At 44.5% G+C, this 16,238-nt stretch overlaps 1 protein-coding gene and 2 long non-coding RNA genes across 6 annotated transcripts in view; 2 read left to right on the top strand and 1 right to left on the bottom strand.

Annotated features, from left to right (window-relative positions):
* Positions 1-198: 198 nt before the first annotated feature.
* LOC123328101 lies at positions 199-1,901 on the top strand. Its single transcript, XR_006542869.1, has 2 exons — positions 199-959; positions 1,759-1,901. It is a non-coding gene; the product is annotated as an uncharacterized LOC123328101 (long non-coding RNA).
* A 1,164-nt stretch (positions 1,902-3,065) lies between these two features.
* The window catches only part of CAPN3 (calpain 3), a 53,055-nt gene continuing 39,882 nt past the window's right edge, over positions 3,066-16,238 (top strand). For 2 of the 4 annotated variants that reach the window (XM_044925164.2, XM_006066194.4), the window contains exon 1: positions 3,068-3,694. In XM_044925164.2, the coding sequence (XP_044781099.1) occupies positions 3,386-3,694 (309 nt within the window). In that variant the 5' untranslated portion in view covers positions 3,068-3,385. Of the gene's footprint in view, positions 3,695-16,238 lie in introns of all 4 variants that reach the window. The other 2 variants (XM_044925165.2, XM_044925166.2) reach the window with 2 other exon arrangements.
* On the bottom strand, positions 3,351-5,300 carry LOC123328102. The gene is made up of 2 exons (XR_006542870.1): positions 5,174-5,300; positions 3,351-3,871 (listed from the first exon to the last, which is right to left on the bottom strand). It is a non-coding gene; the product is annotated as an uncharacterized LOC123328102 (long non-coding RNA).

Here is a 16,238-nt window from a genome sequence, read left to right as displayed (position 1 = left end):
TAGTTCAATTAATAGTACCTTACCAACATTCATTTCTGAGTTTTGATCATTGTACCGTGGTTATATAAGGTATAAACATTAAGGGAGGCTATTGAGGGTATTTGGGAACTCTGTGCTGTCTTTGCAATGCCTTTGTATGTCTAAAATTAATTTAAAAGTTTTAAAAACTATGTGAAGTAGCTAGCTCACAGTAGGCATGTAATGAGTGGTAGGTGTTCTAATTATAAATGAATTCATTAATTCTAACAGTGTTGAGTTAAATTTTGGTGGGAGACAGTGATACACAATCATTAACTGCCTTGTTGGTGTAACAGGAGTCATTCCAGCCACAGATACTGCATAACTTAGGCTGAAATGTGTTATAAAAACTAGTCCTTCATTCTTTTTTTTCCCTTCATTCTTGAAGAGGCTTCCAGGAATTGAAATGTGCAGCTGTTTACATGCTCATTATCTGCCTTTGTTTGTGGGCTCAGATTGGATTTCTTACTGAGAGTCTGAGTTTCTACAGCTGTGCAGATGAATAAACCTTGAGTCTGGACCTGCTCATCTGATAGGGGTTTTATCCACAACCATTGGTAAAGCAAACTGAATACCACCTTGCACTCTGTGCGTTTGATATTCCCATCCTGCTATGACAAGAGGCTGATCTCCATCACACACCTGTCTTCATTACCCACAGATGGAGCTGGCTTAGACAGTTGAGGAAAGAAAGATCAGCTGTGTGTGGCCTGGAGACAGCTCCTCCCCCAGGGACAAATCAGCCAAGATACTTTAATTGCATTGGCAAAGCAATAAGAAGCAGAAGAAATTTCTTCTCACACAGAGAAGTTTCATTCAACAGATATGCAACATGTGTTTATTAAGAGCCTTCTATAGGCTTAGGTGAAGTCTTCCTCTGAGACTTCACCTTCATCTGAGGGTGAAGTCAGTCTTTTTGGAGGCTCTTTTAGTGCAGGCAGGTAGGCACACCACACCTCTGCTTGGAGACTGTGACCACACGGTCCTGGGCAGACGCACTCACTGTACACATGGAAGATGTTCAGTAGATGCTCATAAAGTGAAAGCTGATTTGTACCAATGTCATTCAACCTGGTTAACCCCAAAATAGTGTTAACTTTGGTTCATCTCTAACAATTGTCAACTACAAACTGGCACTTGCCACGGGCACTCACCATCTACAAGGATTAAACCATGTGCTGTGGCAGCTGCTGACGTTCAACGCGCCATGAAAGGAGTTCAGGGTGGAGAGCAGAAATAAAGCACTGTGCTCCAGTGGGGGAGGAGGGAAACTAGCAGAACAGGTCTTCAGATAGCTAGATATGTTCAGGAGCCAATTTTATGAGCCCAATTCTCGTATCTCTTCATATCTAGAAAAGCACTAAAACCCTTCATGGTAACGACTGTTCCTCATGACTAGCAAAAGCTTTATGAGACTAGCATAAACCTTCTAGAAAAATATGTGCTTGATTGCATGTATTCCCTCTTCCAAAATCACATATATACTGACCCTCCCTGCCTCTTTGGAGCAGTGTCTCAGAGCTATCTGAGGTCCTGTCTCTCCAGCTGCAGGCCTCATTTTGCCCAAATAAAAACTTAACTTGCAACTCTCACGTTGTGCATTTTTTTTAAGTTGACACAATAACAACATTTATTATGTGCTTAAGACAATCCTGGCACTATTTTAAATGTTTTACACAATTTGCTTAATTTTTACAACAACTCAATAACAGAATGACTACCATTATACCCATTTTATAGGCATGAAGACTGAGACATCAGATGAAAGGAAGAAGTAACCTACTTAATCATGGAGAAGGGAATGACAACCAACCCCAGTATTCTTCCCTGGAAAATCCCATGGTCAGAGGAGGCTGGCAGGCTACAGTCCATAGGGTCACAGAGTCGGACATGACTGAGCAACTAACACACACACTCCACCTACAGCTGCACAGGCACAGCAAGGGAGCAGAAAGCCTAGACTGTGAACCTAGACATCAGCTTCAGATGCTCCCTCCTCTGTTCTACTCTTCAAGAATAGCAGTAAAGACCCTTGGGCTTTTCCTTGGAGGGATGGGAGAATGAGCTTATGGTTCCTACAAGCTGCAACTCCAGACCTAGGGCTCCTCAAAACTGCAACCCTGGTGATCATGACCCGGGTAATTCTCCCTATTCCAGCTGTCACTTCCCTACTTCTCTCATAGCCTTGGGCTGATGAGGTGGTCACATGGGGACAGGCGGGACTGCAGTCTGGGACTAGATTCCACTCAGCCACACTTGGAATGTGGCCATCTCCTTACAGCCTGGGTAGCAGCTACCATGAGCAGAAGACAAGGTGGAGGCCAGGCAGGCAGTTCCCTTCCCCAGAGCCACTTGTGCCTGAAGCCACCTCTTTAGGTATCACATGCCAGGACTTGACAGCCAATCTGGCTCAGTATCCAATTCCAACTTCTGACTCAGATGCCTAATGTGGCACGCCTGAATATGCTGTGCTCAGGTGCACTTTTCGTAAAGGATCTGGTCCCAGTGTTGATTTGGGGAGGTGGGGAGAGACAAGTGATGCCTAGGTCAAGAAGAGACAGGGATTTTCTCAGCTGAGAACTCTGCTGGGTGGCATTTTCTACCCAGACGGTTTCACTGAACGCTGACATCAGAACATTCTAGAAGAGATACCAAATCAAGTCGAATAATGGTCTGATATCCTAGAATTTTTAAAAGTAAAAACCGTGTTCTTAAAAATACCTAGAATATTCTCCTAGAATTCAGTATTTCACATCCACACTCGCTAGCTTTTCTCAATATTGTTCTCCATTAATCTGGTGGCCAATAGTTTGGTAGTCTGCTGATTCAATACTGCATCTGCCATTCTTTGCTAATTTTCAGTTTCAACGTACTCAAATATTCCCCTTTCATTTCCTGATAACATCAGCACTTCAAGGCAACACAGGGACATCCCTGACCAGGTCCTCCTCTCTCTACCACGCAGTCTAACTGCACCACTACCCTCTCTCTTGCTCTCATACTCATGATCTTTCTTCATGTCTATTTTTGGTCTTCCTGGCTCAAGCTTCTTTGGGCCACTGAAACACAACCCTCACTCTCTTTCTCTCCCTCTGGTATGTATGCTGCTGGTTGGAGCCCCCCAGGTAAAAACTGCTGCAGAAATCCTTTAGTGCTCCTTCCTCAGGAAAACTGATGGCTTCCGGACCACAGCTCAGTTTTTAAGCTGGACGACCTTCTGATGGGTTTTAAACTTCGAATTGGATGTGGACATTTTTCTTTCTGATGACAGAATCACTGGAACTTCCCCTTTGCAGTTGCTTCCTTTCCTTAAAGGTAGCTGAATCTTGCTGTCTTTAAAAACCTTTTCTTTCCAAATTTGCCTGCCATGCCGACCGTCATTAGCGCCTCCGTGGCCCCACGGACAGGGGCTGAGCCCAGGTCCCCAGGGCCCATCGCCCAGGCAGCCCAGGGCAAGGGCACCGAGGCAGGGGGTGGAAACCCAAGTGGCATCTACTCAGCCATCATCAGCCGCAATTTTCCCATTATTGGGGTGAAAGAGAAGACATTCGAGCAGCTTCACAAGAAATGTCTGGAAAAGAAGGTTCTTTTTGTGGATCCTGAGTTCCCACCGGACGAGACCTCCCTGTTTTACAGCCAAAAGTTCCCCATCCAGTTCGTCTGGAAGAGACCTCCGGTGAGTAGCTGACTGCTTGCTGCTTGGGTTTTTTTGCCTCAGAGAAAACCTCCTACTCAGCACCTCCCCACGGCAAAGCTCATGGAGGCACAGGGCACTGGGTGGAGGATCCTGGAGCAGCTCCACGGGGCTCTGTTCTCAGGGGAGGAGGGCTCATTCTCACTCCTTGCTCTCTTTCTGAAAAAAATCTTGTTTTTTTTACGAAAGCAATTGGAACTCAATTTAATTCACCCTATAAAAAGGAAATATTCCTTTCCCAGAACAAATTCCAAACTGGAATATCCAAACAACTTCCAAAATTCTGATCTGGAGAGGATTCCAGATCTACTCTCTGTTGAGTGGCCTGCATCTGATTAGGATTTTTTTCACTCTCTCATGGGAGGGTGAAAATTGTGATGTTCATTTTAGTTTGCCAGTGGCCATGTTTTTCTGAAATAGAGTCCTGAAAAGAGGAAAGTGGCAGCGAAGACTACTTTTTCGAGCACAAAATGTTAGGATTAGAAGGAGAAGCCCCAGCCATCATTTGTCCTCACCTCCTGAATGAGGAAATAAAGACACACCACAGCAAAGCCTATTCAGGACACGCATGACAGCCTGGATGAAAACCCTTTCTCTCTTAATGGCTCTTCCAGCCTCTGGCTTCCATGTACAGTGATCTACCAGAAGGCAAGTCACATTTCCCAGGCTTCCTTCTCTGATCACACCTCTGGCATGACCCTTTCTTTAATTCAATAAATATTTTTGAACGTCTTCTAGAGCCAGAAACCAGGCAAGCAACTGAGGAGTCCGTGTAAATAAGAAAAACAAAAATTCCTGCCCACCTGCAGCCAAGAGTCCTGAGGGCAAGACATGCTTTGAACAAGACAGATACATTTCAGGAGACAACATTCAGGGTGCTATGGGATCAGAAGGCAAGGAGAGTTAACCTAGGCCAGAGAGAGAAACCCATGTTATCTGAGTGCTGTTTTTTAGCTTCATCAGGTTAAACTGGATAAGCCTCGCTGTAGTGTGTCTTTATTTCCTCATACAGAAGGTGAGGACAAATGATGGCTGGGGCTTCTCCTTCTAATCCTAACATTTTGTGCTTGAAAAAGTAATCTTCGCTGCCACTCTCCTCTTTCCAGGGCTCTGTATTTCAGAACCACATGGCCACTGGCAAACTAAAAAGAAGCACTGGGACCCGGTGCTATTCATGAGCCATGTGTTTCATTTTAACCTGAGATGAAATAGCCAGCAACCCTGTCTTCACGCTGTGTGTTCCACAAGGGCCCCACTCCCCACCTGCCGGTTCTGTGGTCAGGTCCATGACTGTCCTGAGGGCCCTCGGTTTAGGAGAGAGGATTGGAAAGGACTCCATTCCCCAACCCAGTCACTGCCCTGCTGCCAGGGCACTGGGACACATCACATCCCTGCTGAAATACCTTCAACCACACCGCTCTCCCTACCCCTGCCCGCAGGCCTTGAGATCAAACTCCCTACCTGGGGGATTGCCTCTCCTCCAGCCAGCCCGGCCTCCCCATCCATCTCTCCTTCACCCTCTCCCCTGGACCCTGACACACGCAGCTGCTCTGTTGTCCCAAGTCTTCTCGTACCTCTCAGCCTTTGCTCCTCTGTATGCCTGCCATGCCCTTCTTGTTTTTATCTGCTTTGTTCTTCCTTACCCTTGCTGTGAAACCCTGCTCAGGTATCACTTCCTTCCAGCTTTCTCACGGCCTTTCCCATCAGCTGACAGGGGGAGCATTCTCATTCCTCTTCGGAGCCCCTCACCCAGCAAAGCACCGGACCCACAGTAGGCACTCAGCTGCTGGTGGTCAATGAAAGCCCACATCACAGAGCATTGACCTCTGAGAGGGGACAGTCCTGTGCTCCAACCTAATCGTTCCTAAAAGCCTTTTCTAACGGTACTGCAGAGACAAAAACCCAAAAACTTACAAATACTGCTTTTAGTGAAATTGTTGGTGGATTTTAGCCTTAAAACTTAGACCTGCACATTAATAAACATGCCTTAAATGGGTCTGTTATGCTCCAGGCCCTAGATGGTCCCGAAACAAACTGTTATTGTCAGTGTGAAAGGAAGGCCGTGAGAAGCCTCGTCCTGAATTGTGCTCCCACCACCACCACCACCCCAAGTCTGGAACTTGGTACTGTTTCTAAAGGTCCAGATAGCAAAGCCCACTCTCTGTTAAAATGTCCCTATTTCCTCTGAGGTTGAGTTTTGGGGAACACTGCCTCTTGGGCTCATTGGTATAAACTAGAATACAGAATTAGAGATGGTCAGCCTTGGAATATGTTGGAGATGTGGTCCAGCCCCTTCACCTACAGGTGATGTGATTAAGGTCCAGAAAGGGCATGTGACTTATCTACAGTCACACAGCAATGAGATTGAGACTGAACTACTGCGTTGACTCGAACTTTCTGAAATGTAAAGCACTTCTTGGAGACATAAGTTTTCCGTGCATCTCATAGAGGTAGTGACCTTTGTCAGGCTCAAACAGTCTGAAAAGAGGACTATATCCTATGAGAGGCCCTTCTTGCTTTTACTATCAAAAGCACAGAGTCAGTCAACACCAATCTGAATTTTTATTCACAATCAAGTATTGCTTATTACAATCAGGTGGTGGTGATGATGATGATAAAGGGAGAATTCCTCATGACGAACTATGATTCTAGTTAAGATAAACGGCTGCACGTCAACCTTTTCAGCTTAAAGGAAGAGAGACACAGGCCACGCACCCTCCTGCAATCTCTCCTCACCCGCACCAGGCACAGCCTCACTGCCTTTCCCCCTCTCATAGACAGCATCACACATTGAGTCTCCAAACCAAACAATCTGATTCCTTCACGCTTTACTTACAGCATCTATTTCTAGGATCAGAAAGCAACCAAACCTTACACCACTTCCCAATTGTTAAGCCAAATTTTCTTGATGACAAACCCCCGGACAGAGAAGAATGGCTCTAAAAGGGCTTCTGGGAGACTGATGACTCTGGCCCACCTGTTCTGGGGACAGGTGTGGGGTGAAACCTGTGTTCCATTTCACGCGGTAGGGGCTGCGGTCACATAACATGGCCTCTCTCCTCCCCTGGGGTGGGGCAAGCGGGGAGGGTGGGTTCGTAAAGAGAACACGACCTGTGAAGCCCAACACTTTCCTTTCTTTTTCCTCCTGGGAACAAGCTACCTGCTGTTCCTTGTGGCAAGTTTCCCAAAGGCAGGTCCCTGAGGGGAGTCCTCAGACTCCCTGAGACTCATACATACTGGCAAATAGGATGATCACAATTAACCCTAAGAATTCAACACAATGATAACTATTCTAAGTGCTTCCACATGTTAACTGATTTTATCTTCACAACAACCCGGAGAGGTGAGTACTATTATTGTCCCCAGGCATTCTGGCTATAGAAACTCAACTCTTAGCAACAAAATCTATCTAATTGTGGGCTTTAGAAGCCAAGATCAGACTTATGAACAATAAATGTAGCATTTTCGACTACCACCTGCCTTACACATTTGTCTCATTTATCCATTGGTTCAAAACTCAGGCACAGAAGTGGGGTGTCATTTACTGGGTTCTCCACAAGCCACAAAAGGAATTGGGTAGTGTCTTAGGGGTTTGGGGCCCTGGAAGCAGCAGCCCCTGTGAGCTAGAGTTAGAATGGCAGAGTCGCTAAGAGCCCAGTCCTGACCCGAGATCAGATTCAGATACATAACACTTGGGTAATCTGATTCAGATACATAACACTTGGGTAATCTTGACCACCTACTCTTCTCTTTGCCTGTCACAAATTCCCCCATCAGAAAAATGAGGAATAATCCTAATAAAAAGATCCATCTCACAACATTGTTGTGAAGATTGAGTTAATCCACACCAAAGACTTACAGGTGCCTGGCACGTGGGGGAGTGCCCATGAATTTAAAATGCTCCCAATATGACTAGATGTGCAGCCTCTAAAAAGGGCAATGTCAGAAACATCTTTCCAGCTTCATTTGTGTCTCGACCAACAAGATACTAGTCACAGTAATGTATTTGAGTACTTTGTCCCTGATCTAAATGAAGCGGTCTACCTATTGTGAGGATTTATGTGTGAACCATCTCCTGTGGGCAGGCAACTGCTTGTCCTTTTGGGCAATTCCAGTCATCCCCCATCAAATACAAAAGTGCGTTTGATTGTGAAATGGGAGTGTGAAGGTGATCACATAATGGGGGATCACAATGCCCTGGGGAACACGGCTGCTCACTCAGCGACTGGCTCTAACAACCTCAGGACTAAGGAGGCGAGCAAATGTTCCCATTTCCCCATCTGCTTTTGCCTTGTGCATTCCATGTTATTTATCCACACTCTCCTGCAATCACTGTTAAAATCAAGGACAACTTAAATCCCTTTTGCTTTTGGAGGGGAGAGGCGTGAGGGGCCAGCTGCAGGACCTTGTGCATCTGGTGCCCTCCTTACCCTTGGGAATGTGGGATCCCCAAATCACTCCACAGTGACCAAGAGGCCCATGAGGGAATTCTCCCTTGGGAAGCAGCATCTCCCTTCCTGGTGCCTCTACCCTTCCCTCCATAGGCAAGTTGACTCACATCCTCTTGTGGCGTAGGGCACAGGGGTTCCGTGTGGTGCAGACCCTCCAAGTCAGCTCAGCTCACTAAGGCCTCCAGCAACAGGGACTGGCAACATGTTCCTGAGCCTCCCTTGTCTCTGACCCTAGACAGTTTCAGTAAATTCGATCTCTTTCCAGCCCCACCCTAACCTGGATCCCAGAGAAGGAGGGGTCAACTCTATTTGGCAGCCAGGCTAAGTCAGACTTCAGGTTAAACTGCACTTGATGGATACAGCCTCAGTGTCTCTTGGCTCTGCCAGGAGAGGTTATAGCCTATTTGGACCTCCCATTCACAGCTGAGGTCAAAACTGCATCATTGACATACTGCTATTGCTCTTCAGTTGCTCTTCAAGTCTGACTTTTTGAGACCCTATGGACTGAAGCCCACCAGGCTCCTCTATCCATGGGACCTCCCAGGCAAGAATATTAGAGTGGGTTGCCATTTCCTTTTCCAGGGGATCTCCCCAACCCAGGGATCAAATCTGTGTCTCCTGCTTGGCAGGCAGATTCTTTACCGTCTGAGCCACCAGGGAACCCCTTGTTGATATACAGCCACCTCTAATTCATCCCTTCAGCTCTTCCCCTAGGAAATCTGTTTTCCCTTCCTCCTCTGCCCTCTAAGCTCCTAGGGCTGACAGCTGGGACTCTGCATTTTCCCTGAGCCACTTTCTGCTCAGCTTTCTTTGTTTTCACTGGCTCTTGGGAGTTGGGGAAATTAACCACCTTTCCCTGATCTCCAGATCTAGTGTTCTATAATTTGCTGGCAGTAGCTGGGCCTCTAGCCATAGGCTGCCCAATTACCTTTTCCTCTCAAGTCCTGTTTCCATGCCATCCATTCAGGGCCCGGCCCTTTGCCAGTTCAGAGCTGGGTCTCAGCTTCACCCACCTGTCTCTAGTGTATGCCTTCCCTCTAACCTGTTATTATTATTACAGCCCATATCTAGTTGTGCTTTGCCCTGTTATTCTAACCTGGCTGTCAGCCTTGCTCTTCTGCTTCCTTGGGTCAGCTAGTTCCCTCTGCCTAGACCTGAGGAAACTTCTTTCCCAGACAGACAGAAGTCCCTTTGTACTCTGAACAGGCAACTTTGTCTCCTTATAGTTCCAAACCTGGAAATTTCTTGAATTACACTCTTTTTAAGGATAGAGTTTAGATAATTTTTCCATGCTGTAATTTATCATGAACCGTCTTTCACCAAGTCTAGAAGATTCTAATGCTGGTACTTTCTTGATCTTATCAGAGGGTATCCCTGGAAGGTCACAATCACCACCCAGCTGAATGCAATTGAAGGAAGTTTCTAATGTAAGATGTGTGACAATTTCAGGAATATTAAAATATGAGGGGGGGAAAACTGCCTTTAGAATGGAGAAATAAGACAAATAAGACCCCTTTTCTCCTAAACTCAGAGTCCCGCCACCCCCTTCATACTCCTCTTCCCAAACCATTTCTTTCTCCTGGGCTCCTATCAGCCTGAATCCAACCCCTGAAGCTGGACTTTGCTGCTGTCTGTCTGACCTGGTCTCCTGCCCCTTCCCAGGTCCCCACTATCCAGGCAGAACTAACTTCTCCCTGTCCCAAGTTGTTACACCAGACAAAATTTTAAAATAAAATAGGACTTCCCTGGTGGTCTAGTGGGCTTCCCTGGTAGTTCAGCTGGTAAAGAATCCTCCTGCAATGTGGGAGACCTGGGTTTGATCCCTGGGCTGGGAAAATACCCTGGAGAAGGGAAAGGCTACCCACTCCAGTATTCTGGCCTGGAGAATGCTATGAACTGTGGTCCACTAGTTAGGGATCCACGCTTCCAATGCAGGGGCCACGGGTTCAATCCCTGGTTGGGGAACTAAAATCCCACATGCTTCATGGAACAGTCAAAAACGAAACGAAAATAAATCATTACATTCTCCAGGTTAGGTCTTATTACCACAAAATTATCTTTGATATATTATACATGTTTATCCAAATGTGCTTTTATATGTGAATCCTCAGCATGGTCGAATCTTCAGCTTCTCTCTTCAAGAGGAAAACGCCCAAGGAAAATGTAGGAAGATTCTTGTAATCACAGGAAGGGGGCTGGACATGGTTGTTTTCTGGGGGAGAAAAAGAAAAAAATAATGCTGATTTACTTACAAGAGAAAGGAGAGCTAGAACAGAAGCCAAAATGGGGTGGGGGAAGCAACAAGGTAGGAGGCTTCACCTGCCAGGGTCAAACCCCTCTTGACCTGAACCTCAAAGATCCCTTTATTGATGAGCTTGTGAAATGCTGGAGGCAAGTATGTGACTTTCCTCAGTAAAGGATGGAAGTTAGTGCTTAGATTTTCACAAGCTAGATTGGGCCAGCACACCCGCAAATCAGAATGTGGAAAGCACAGGAATGGGGAAAGGAGAGAAGCATGAAGAAGCAAGTGGGGGCAAGGAGGGCCTGACCTCTCAGAGGCTGTGAATGGGGGTTCAAGATCTCCAAGGAACCACGAGGCCTTAGCTCACACCTGGGAAGCATTCTACTTTTTAAAAAAAGCTTGACACTTCTTTACCATTTTCATCCAAACTTCAGATTTAAATAATCACGATAGAACTTTTGGAAGTGTACTGTATACCCCCAGAGCACCAGGAATATATAGTATATATTATACAGGAGTATAAAAACTGCTATAAAAAACTCATTATAAATCATAGAATTGAAAATGTTTGGAAACTACTGCTTTCCACCACTCCAGGTAGAGGGGCTCCTTTCCTGATGTTAAGGTTTTGAAGGCAAAACGAAGTCCCCATCTCCTTCCTGCATGAACCTTTCACAGTCTGAAAGTTCATGCTTATTTCCAGCCAGAACTTTTCCGGCCACTATTTTAGCACATTATATCCGGCTCTGACCCAGCAGACAGTGAAACAGAGTCATCTGATTTCCTCTATATTGTAATTCTCCCTATTTGTGAATAATGCCATCCTTCCTTTAGTTGCTTCAGATCAAATTGCCATTCCTCTGACTCTAAAGGAAGTGGTTTTTCCCTCCCTGGAGATGTCAATGCTGTGATCCATGATTAGTTGACCCTTAGGACTTCTTTATCTGTGAATTCGCCTACTCACTGAAATTTATTTGTAACCCCTAAGTCAATATCCATATGGCTCCGTCAGTCATTTGCTGACATGTGTAGGGCACTGAAAAATTTGTCTCCCTCCATACATGTTCCTAGCTGAAGTCAGACAAGGTGACCCTCTGCCTGCTAGTTTCAGCTCTCAGACTGTAAACAAGAGTCCTTCTCATAGTTTGTTTGGTGTTACGTTTGGTCACATTTCAGTACTTTTTATTGCTGATTTCTCTTTTAAAATGCCCCCCAACGTGCTGTGCTAAAGTACTATTGAGTGTTCTAAAGTGCAAGAAGGCTGTGATGTGCCTTAAGGAGAAAATACGTGTATTAGATAAGCTTCATTCAGGCATGAGCTATGGTGCTGTCAGTTCAATGTTAATGAATTAATAACATATTAAATAAGGTGTCTTTAAACAGAAATGCACATAAAATAAGGTTGTATATTGATGGGTTGATGAAAATCTTGTGATCAGAGACTACCAGGAATCTAATATTGTATTTCCACCAGGTGTGATGGCTCAATATTCACTAACTGAACATTCACAGTGAATTTACAGAACGTAACTACCAAGAATAATAATGAGAATCAACTCTCTTCCTATGTTCTCCCTATTCCTGAGGATCACAGCTTGAAATAATACCCTATGAACAGTGTGATCAATAGGAAACACTACAACATATTTTAATCCATTGCAGTCATTATTCTTTTTGATGTTTAAATTGTCCCATCTTCAGACAGTGTTGCCTATTATCACTTGACATGACACCATTCATCCTCAACTGCTTCCTTGTTTTCTGGCCACAACAAAAAGTCCCAGGCTCGTCTTATACATTTCTTGCTCTAGAACCTGGAATGAATCATTTCTTTAAGGAGCCTGGTTCCTTTTATTCTGAACTGGAGTTGAAGAAAAGGACTGAAATGTAGAACACAGCTGACCATTGACTTCCTAGGACCCAGGGCTTGCCCTTTACATCAGCACCCTGGATTTGGAAGCTTTCTGACAACCTGTGGGGACACTGGAGGTCTCTTGCTCTAATGACTGCTGCCAATGCCCATCACTGCTAAAATTAACACTGTACCCTGTGTGACTTCCTTACCGGGGGGGGTCACATGACCTGAGTTACTCAATTCTGAAAGGAAGAAATCCTAGTTTGGCACAGAATAAATTTACTCCATTCCAGTGTGAGAAGAGAGGGAAGATGCAGAGTCATAGGGACGCTGAGGCTGTGTGCAGTGAGCACCCTGTCCCCGGGTCTAGGACCCAGTCATGTGCAGTTGCTTCTCTCAGGATTAGTACCTTTCCAGTGAACCTGGCTGGGAGGAGGTCTTTTTGTAATCTGTTTTAGTGTCATCACCTGTCAGACAGTTAAGAGAGACGTTGCATCACCAGACTAGCCACAAAGAGGAAGCACTGGGGACATGGTGCAGAGTGGTTAAGTCAGACGGATTTTTGGTCTGAACCCTGACTCTGTCCCTAGCAAGTCATAAAGTTTCCAAGCTTTTAGTTTCTTTTCTATAATGCAGATAGTGATACTCTAATCAAATGGCTGTTCTGAGCCAGTATCCATAAAGTCCAAGTAGGTGCTCAAGGTAAGCCAGCAATTACTATCAGGATAGGCAGCAAAGGGAGTGCACATGCTTTCGAGTCAAAGAAACTGCATTAATATCCCAGCTCCACCTCTTAACAGTGTGACCTCAGGCAAGTAAGTTAGTGACCTTTCCCAAGGCTTGATTTCCTCACCTGTGAAAAGGAAATCAAAGTTCCTGCTTTCTTAGAGTTGTTGTAAGGATTGAATGAGATACTGTATATGACTTGCTTAGCACAATGAACCAAGATGTACTGATGATGGTAATTGAAAGTCAAAATGAGATACCCAATTGAGAGTCAGCCCTCTCTATAAGCAGAAAATCAGTCATCACAGTGCCATCCTGGAGTGCAGATGGGGGCCATGAGTTTCATTGAAAGTGACAATCCTATAAATAACTTTCAGGACTGCTTCCCATTATATCCCATAAGACAGCAGCTTTTCCCAGAAGTCATAATACGGACAGGACTCTAGATATCATAGGAGGAATAAGCTGAAATAACTCAGCAGTATTATGCTATAAATGGGAGGGACAGAGACAGAAATAGCCAAGAAATGTATGAGAAGATGCATTTTGTTGATTATGAACAAGGAAGAGAATTGTTCATAACTCATGTAGTTCTTGAGCATTTGTTGTCTTTATTGTTTTTGTTGTTGTTTAGTTGCTCAGTCATGTCCAATTTTGGGGGACAACATGGACTGCAGCACACCAGGTTTCCCTGTCCATCACCAGTTCCTGAAGCTTGCTCAAACTCATGTCCATTGAGTCAGTGATGCCATCCAACCATCTGATCCTCTGTCATCCCCTTCTCTTCCTGCCTTCAATCTTACGCAGCATCAGGGTCTTTTCTAAGGAGTCAGTTCTTCACATCAGGTAGCCAAAGTATTGGAGCTTCAACTTCAGCATCAGTCCTTCCAATGAATATTCAGGGCTGATTTCCTTTAGGATTGACTGGTTTGACCTCCTTGCTGTCCAAGGGACTCTCAAGAGTCTTCTCCAACACTACAGTTCAGAATCATCAGTTCTTTGGCGCTCGGCTTTCTTTACGGGCCAAGCCTCACATCCACACATGACTACTCGAAAAACCATAGCTTTGAAAAGACAAACCTTTGTTAGCAAAGTAGTGTCTGCTTTTGAATATGTTGTCTAGGTTTGTCATAGCTTTTCTTCCAAGGAGCAAGCATCTTTTAATTTGAGGCTGCAGTCACTACAGACACCTTTGTCCATAGTGATGCTTCTAAGGCCCACATGACTTTGCATTCCAGGATGTCTGGCTCTAGGTGAATGATCACACCATCATGATTATCTGGGTCATGAAGATCTTTTTTGTATAGTTCTTCTGTGTATTCTCGCCTTCTGTTCTTAATATCTTCTGCTTCTGTTAGGTCCATACTATTTCTGACCTATATTGTGCCCATCTTTGCATGAAATGTTCCCTTGGTATCTCTAATTTTCTTGAAGAGATTTCTAGTCTTTCACATCCTATTGTTTTCCTCTATTTCTTTGTATTGTTTACTGAAGAAGGCTTTTTTCCTCTCTCCTTGCTATTCTTTGAAACTTTGCATTCAGATGGGTATATCTTTCCTTTTCTCCTTTGCTTCTTTTTCTTTCTTTCACTTCTCTTTTCTTCTCAGCTATTTGTTGTCTCTTCTCAGAAAACCATTTTGCCTTTTGCATTTCTTTTTCTTTGGGATGGTTTTGATCACCACCTTCTGTACAATGTTAGGAAGCTCCATCCATAGTTCTTTAGGCATTCTATCAGATCTAATCCTGTGCGTCTATTTCTCACTTCCACTGTATAATCGCAAGAGGTTTGATTTAGATCATACCTGAATGATCTAGTGGTTTTCCCTACTTTCTTCAATATAAGTCTGAATTTTGAAATTAGCTAAGTGGACAATATTTACCCAATTATACTAAAGTAAATACTGATTTTTAATTTCTCTAAAATTTATGATGTTATTTTGGGAAGACGATGGGCAGAGCATAATGTGAGAAACTTAAACTTCATTCCCCCAAGTAGGAACTCTATTGATACTTTCTAAAGATAGTAAATTAAAAAGTAATAGTACAAGCATATTACTTAAAAACATAGAGGTAAATACCAGAAAAAGTAGTTAAAAGAATTAAAAGTGGCTGCTTCTGAAGTGAGGGATTTGTGGGGCAAGAGACTGCGCTTCCTCTAGATAACTTTTGTTTGATTTTTTAAAAACTTTATTCATGTATAAACCAAATAAAAATAAAATTATTTCTTTAAAAAAATACTGACCTCAAAAAGTATTTTGAGGAAATTCCCAGGCAGTTCAGGGTTAGGTCTTCAGGCTTCCACACTGCAGGGGGCACAGTTTTGATCTGTGGTCAGGGAATTAAGATCCCACATGCTGCTGAGCATGGACAAAAATAAAAAGTAATAACAATAAACTTAAAAATAATAAATTAAAAAAATTTTTTCGAGCTGTTATAGTATCCTGTAAAACTAATGCCATAGTTTCAAACACTAGTGAACATAGAATCTCCCTGACCCCTTCCAAAAGGATCTGAATCCTTAGGTCTGGGGTAAGCCCTGGGAATCTGCATTCTTAACTGGCATCCCAGGTGATTCTGATGTAGGTAGTCCAAAGACCACACACTGAGAAACACGTAGTAGATGAAGACTGATGAGCCCGCACAAACGAACAGGGAGACGCATCCTCCTGATGGACAGGCTGCCAGAACAGAGTTTCTCCCCGGGCCAGCTCCTTGTACTCACACTCGAATTGCCCATTTGAGCATGGTGAAATGTGGAAAAAGCCGAGATTACTTGTGAATATAATTCTGACACACATTTATCCTCCTTCCGGGTCCACCACGTTCTCTGCCTCAAAGGTCTTGAACTCGGAACAGTGTGTGTCGGTTCACAGCCACTGGAACCCACTTTCACAGGGACTTTCATTCGAGGTCAAGCTACCTACCCTCTAGGTTCCTCTCACAGATTCGAGTCCTGAAATGGTCAGTCAAGGTCTTTGGGGGGATGGGGCAGGGACATCAGGAGAATGAAGGCTTCATTAACCTCAGACAATGGCCCGGAGCAGATTCCTCCTATGCATTCAGCAGCCTGTATAGGATTAGTGTATACAGCATGTTTCGAAGGCCCCATGCTATATCCCATTGGCCGCCAGTGTTAAAGGCCTGAATGCCTTTTGCTGAGGCAGGGTAAGCCTCTCTGTAACTATATTTTCTCTTTTTAAAGAAAGAATCCCAGCAAGGCTGATGGAGGTGGCCTGAAGGTCTGTAGGCTTT

Source organism: Bubalus bubalis, chromosome 11, assembly GCF_019923935.1.
Source record: "Bubalus bubalis isolate 160015118507 breed Murrah chromosome 11, NDDB_SH_1, whole genome shotgun sequence".
NCBI lineage: Eukaryota > Metazoa > Chordata > Mammalia > Artiodactyla > Bovidae > Bubalus > Bubalus bubalis.
Note: the sequence above shows the minus strand (reverse complement) of the source record. Positions and strands in the feature narration are given on the sequence as shown.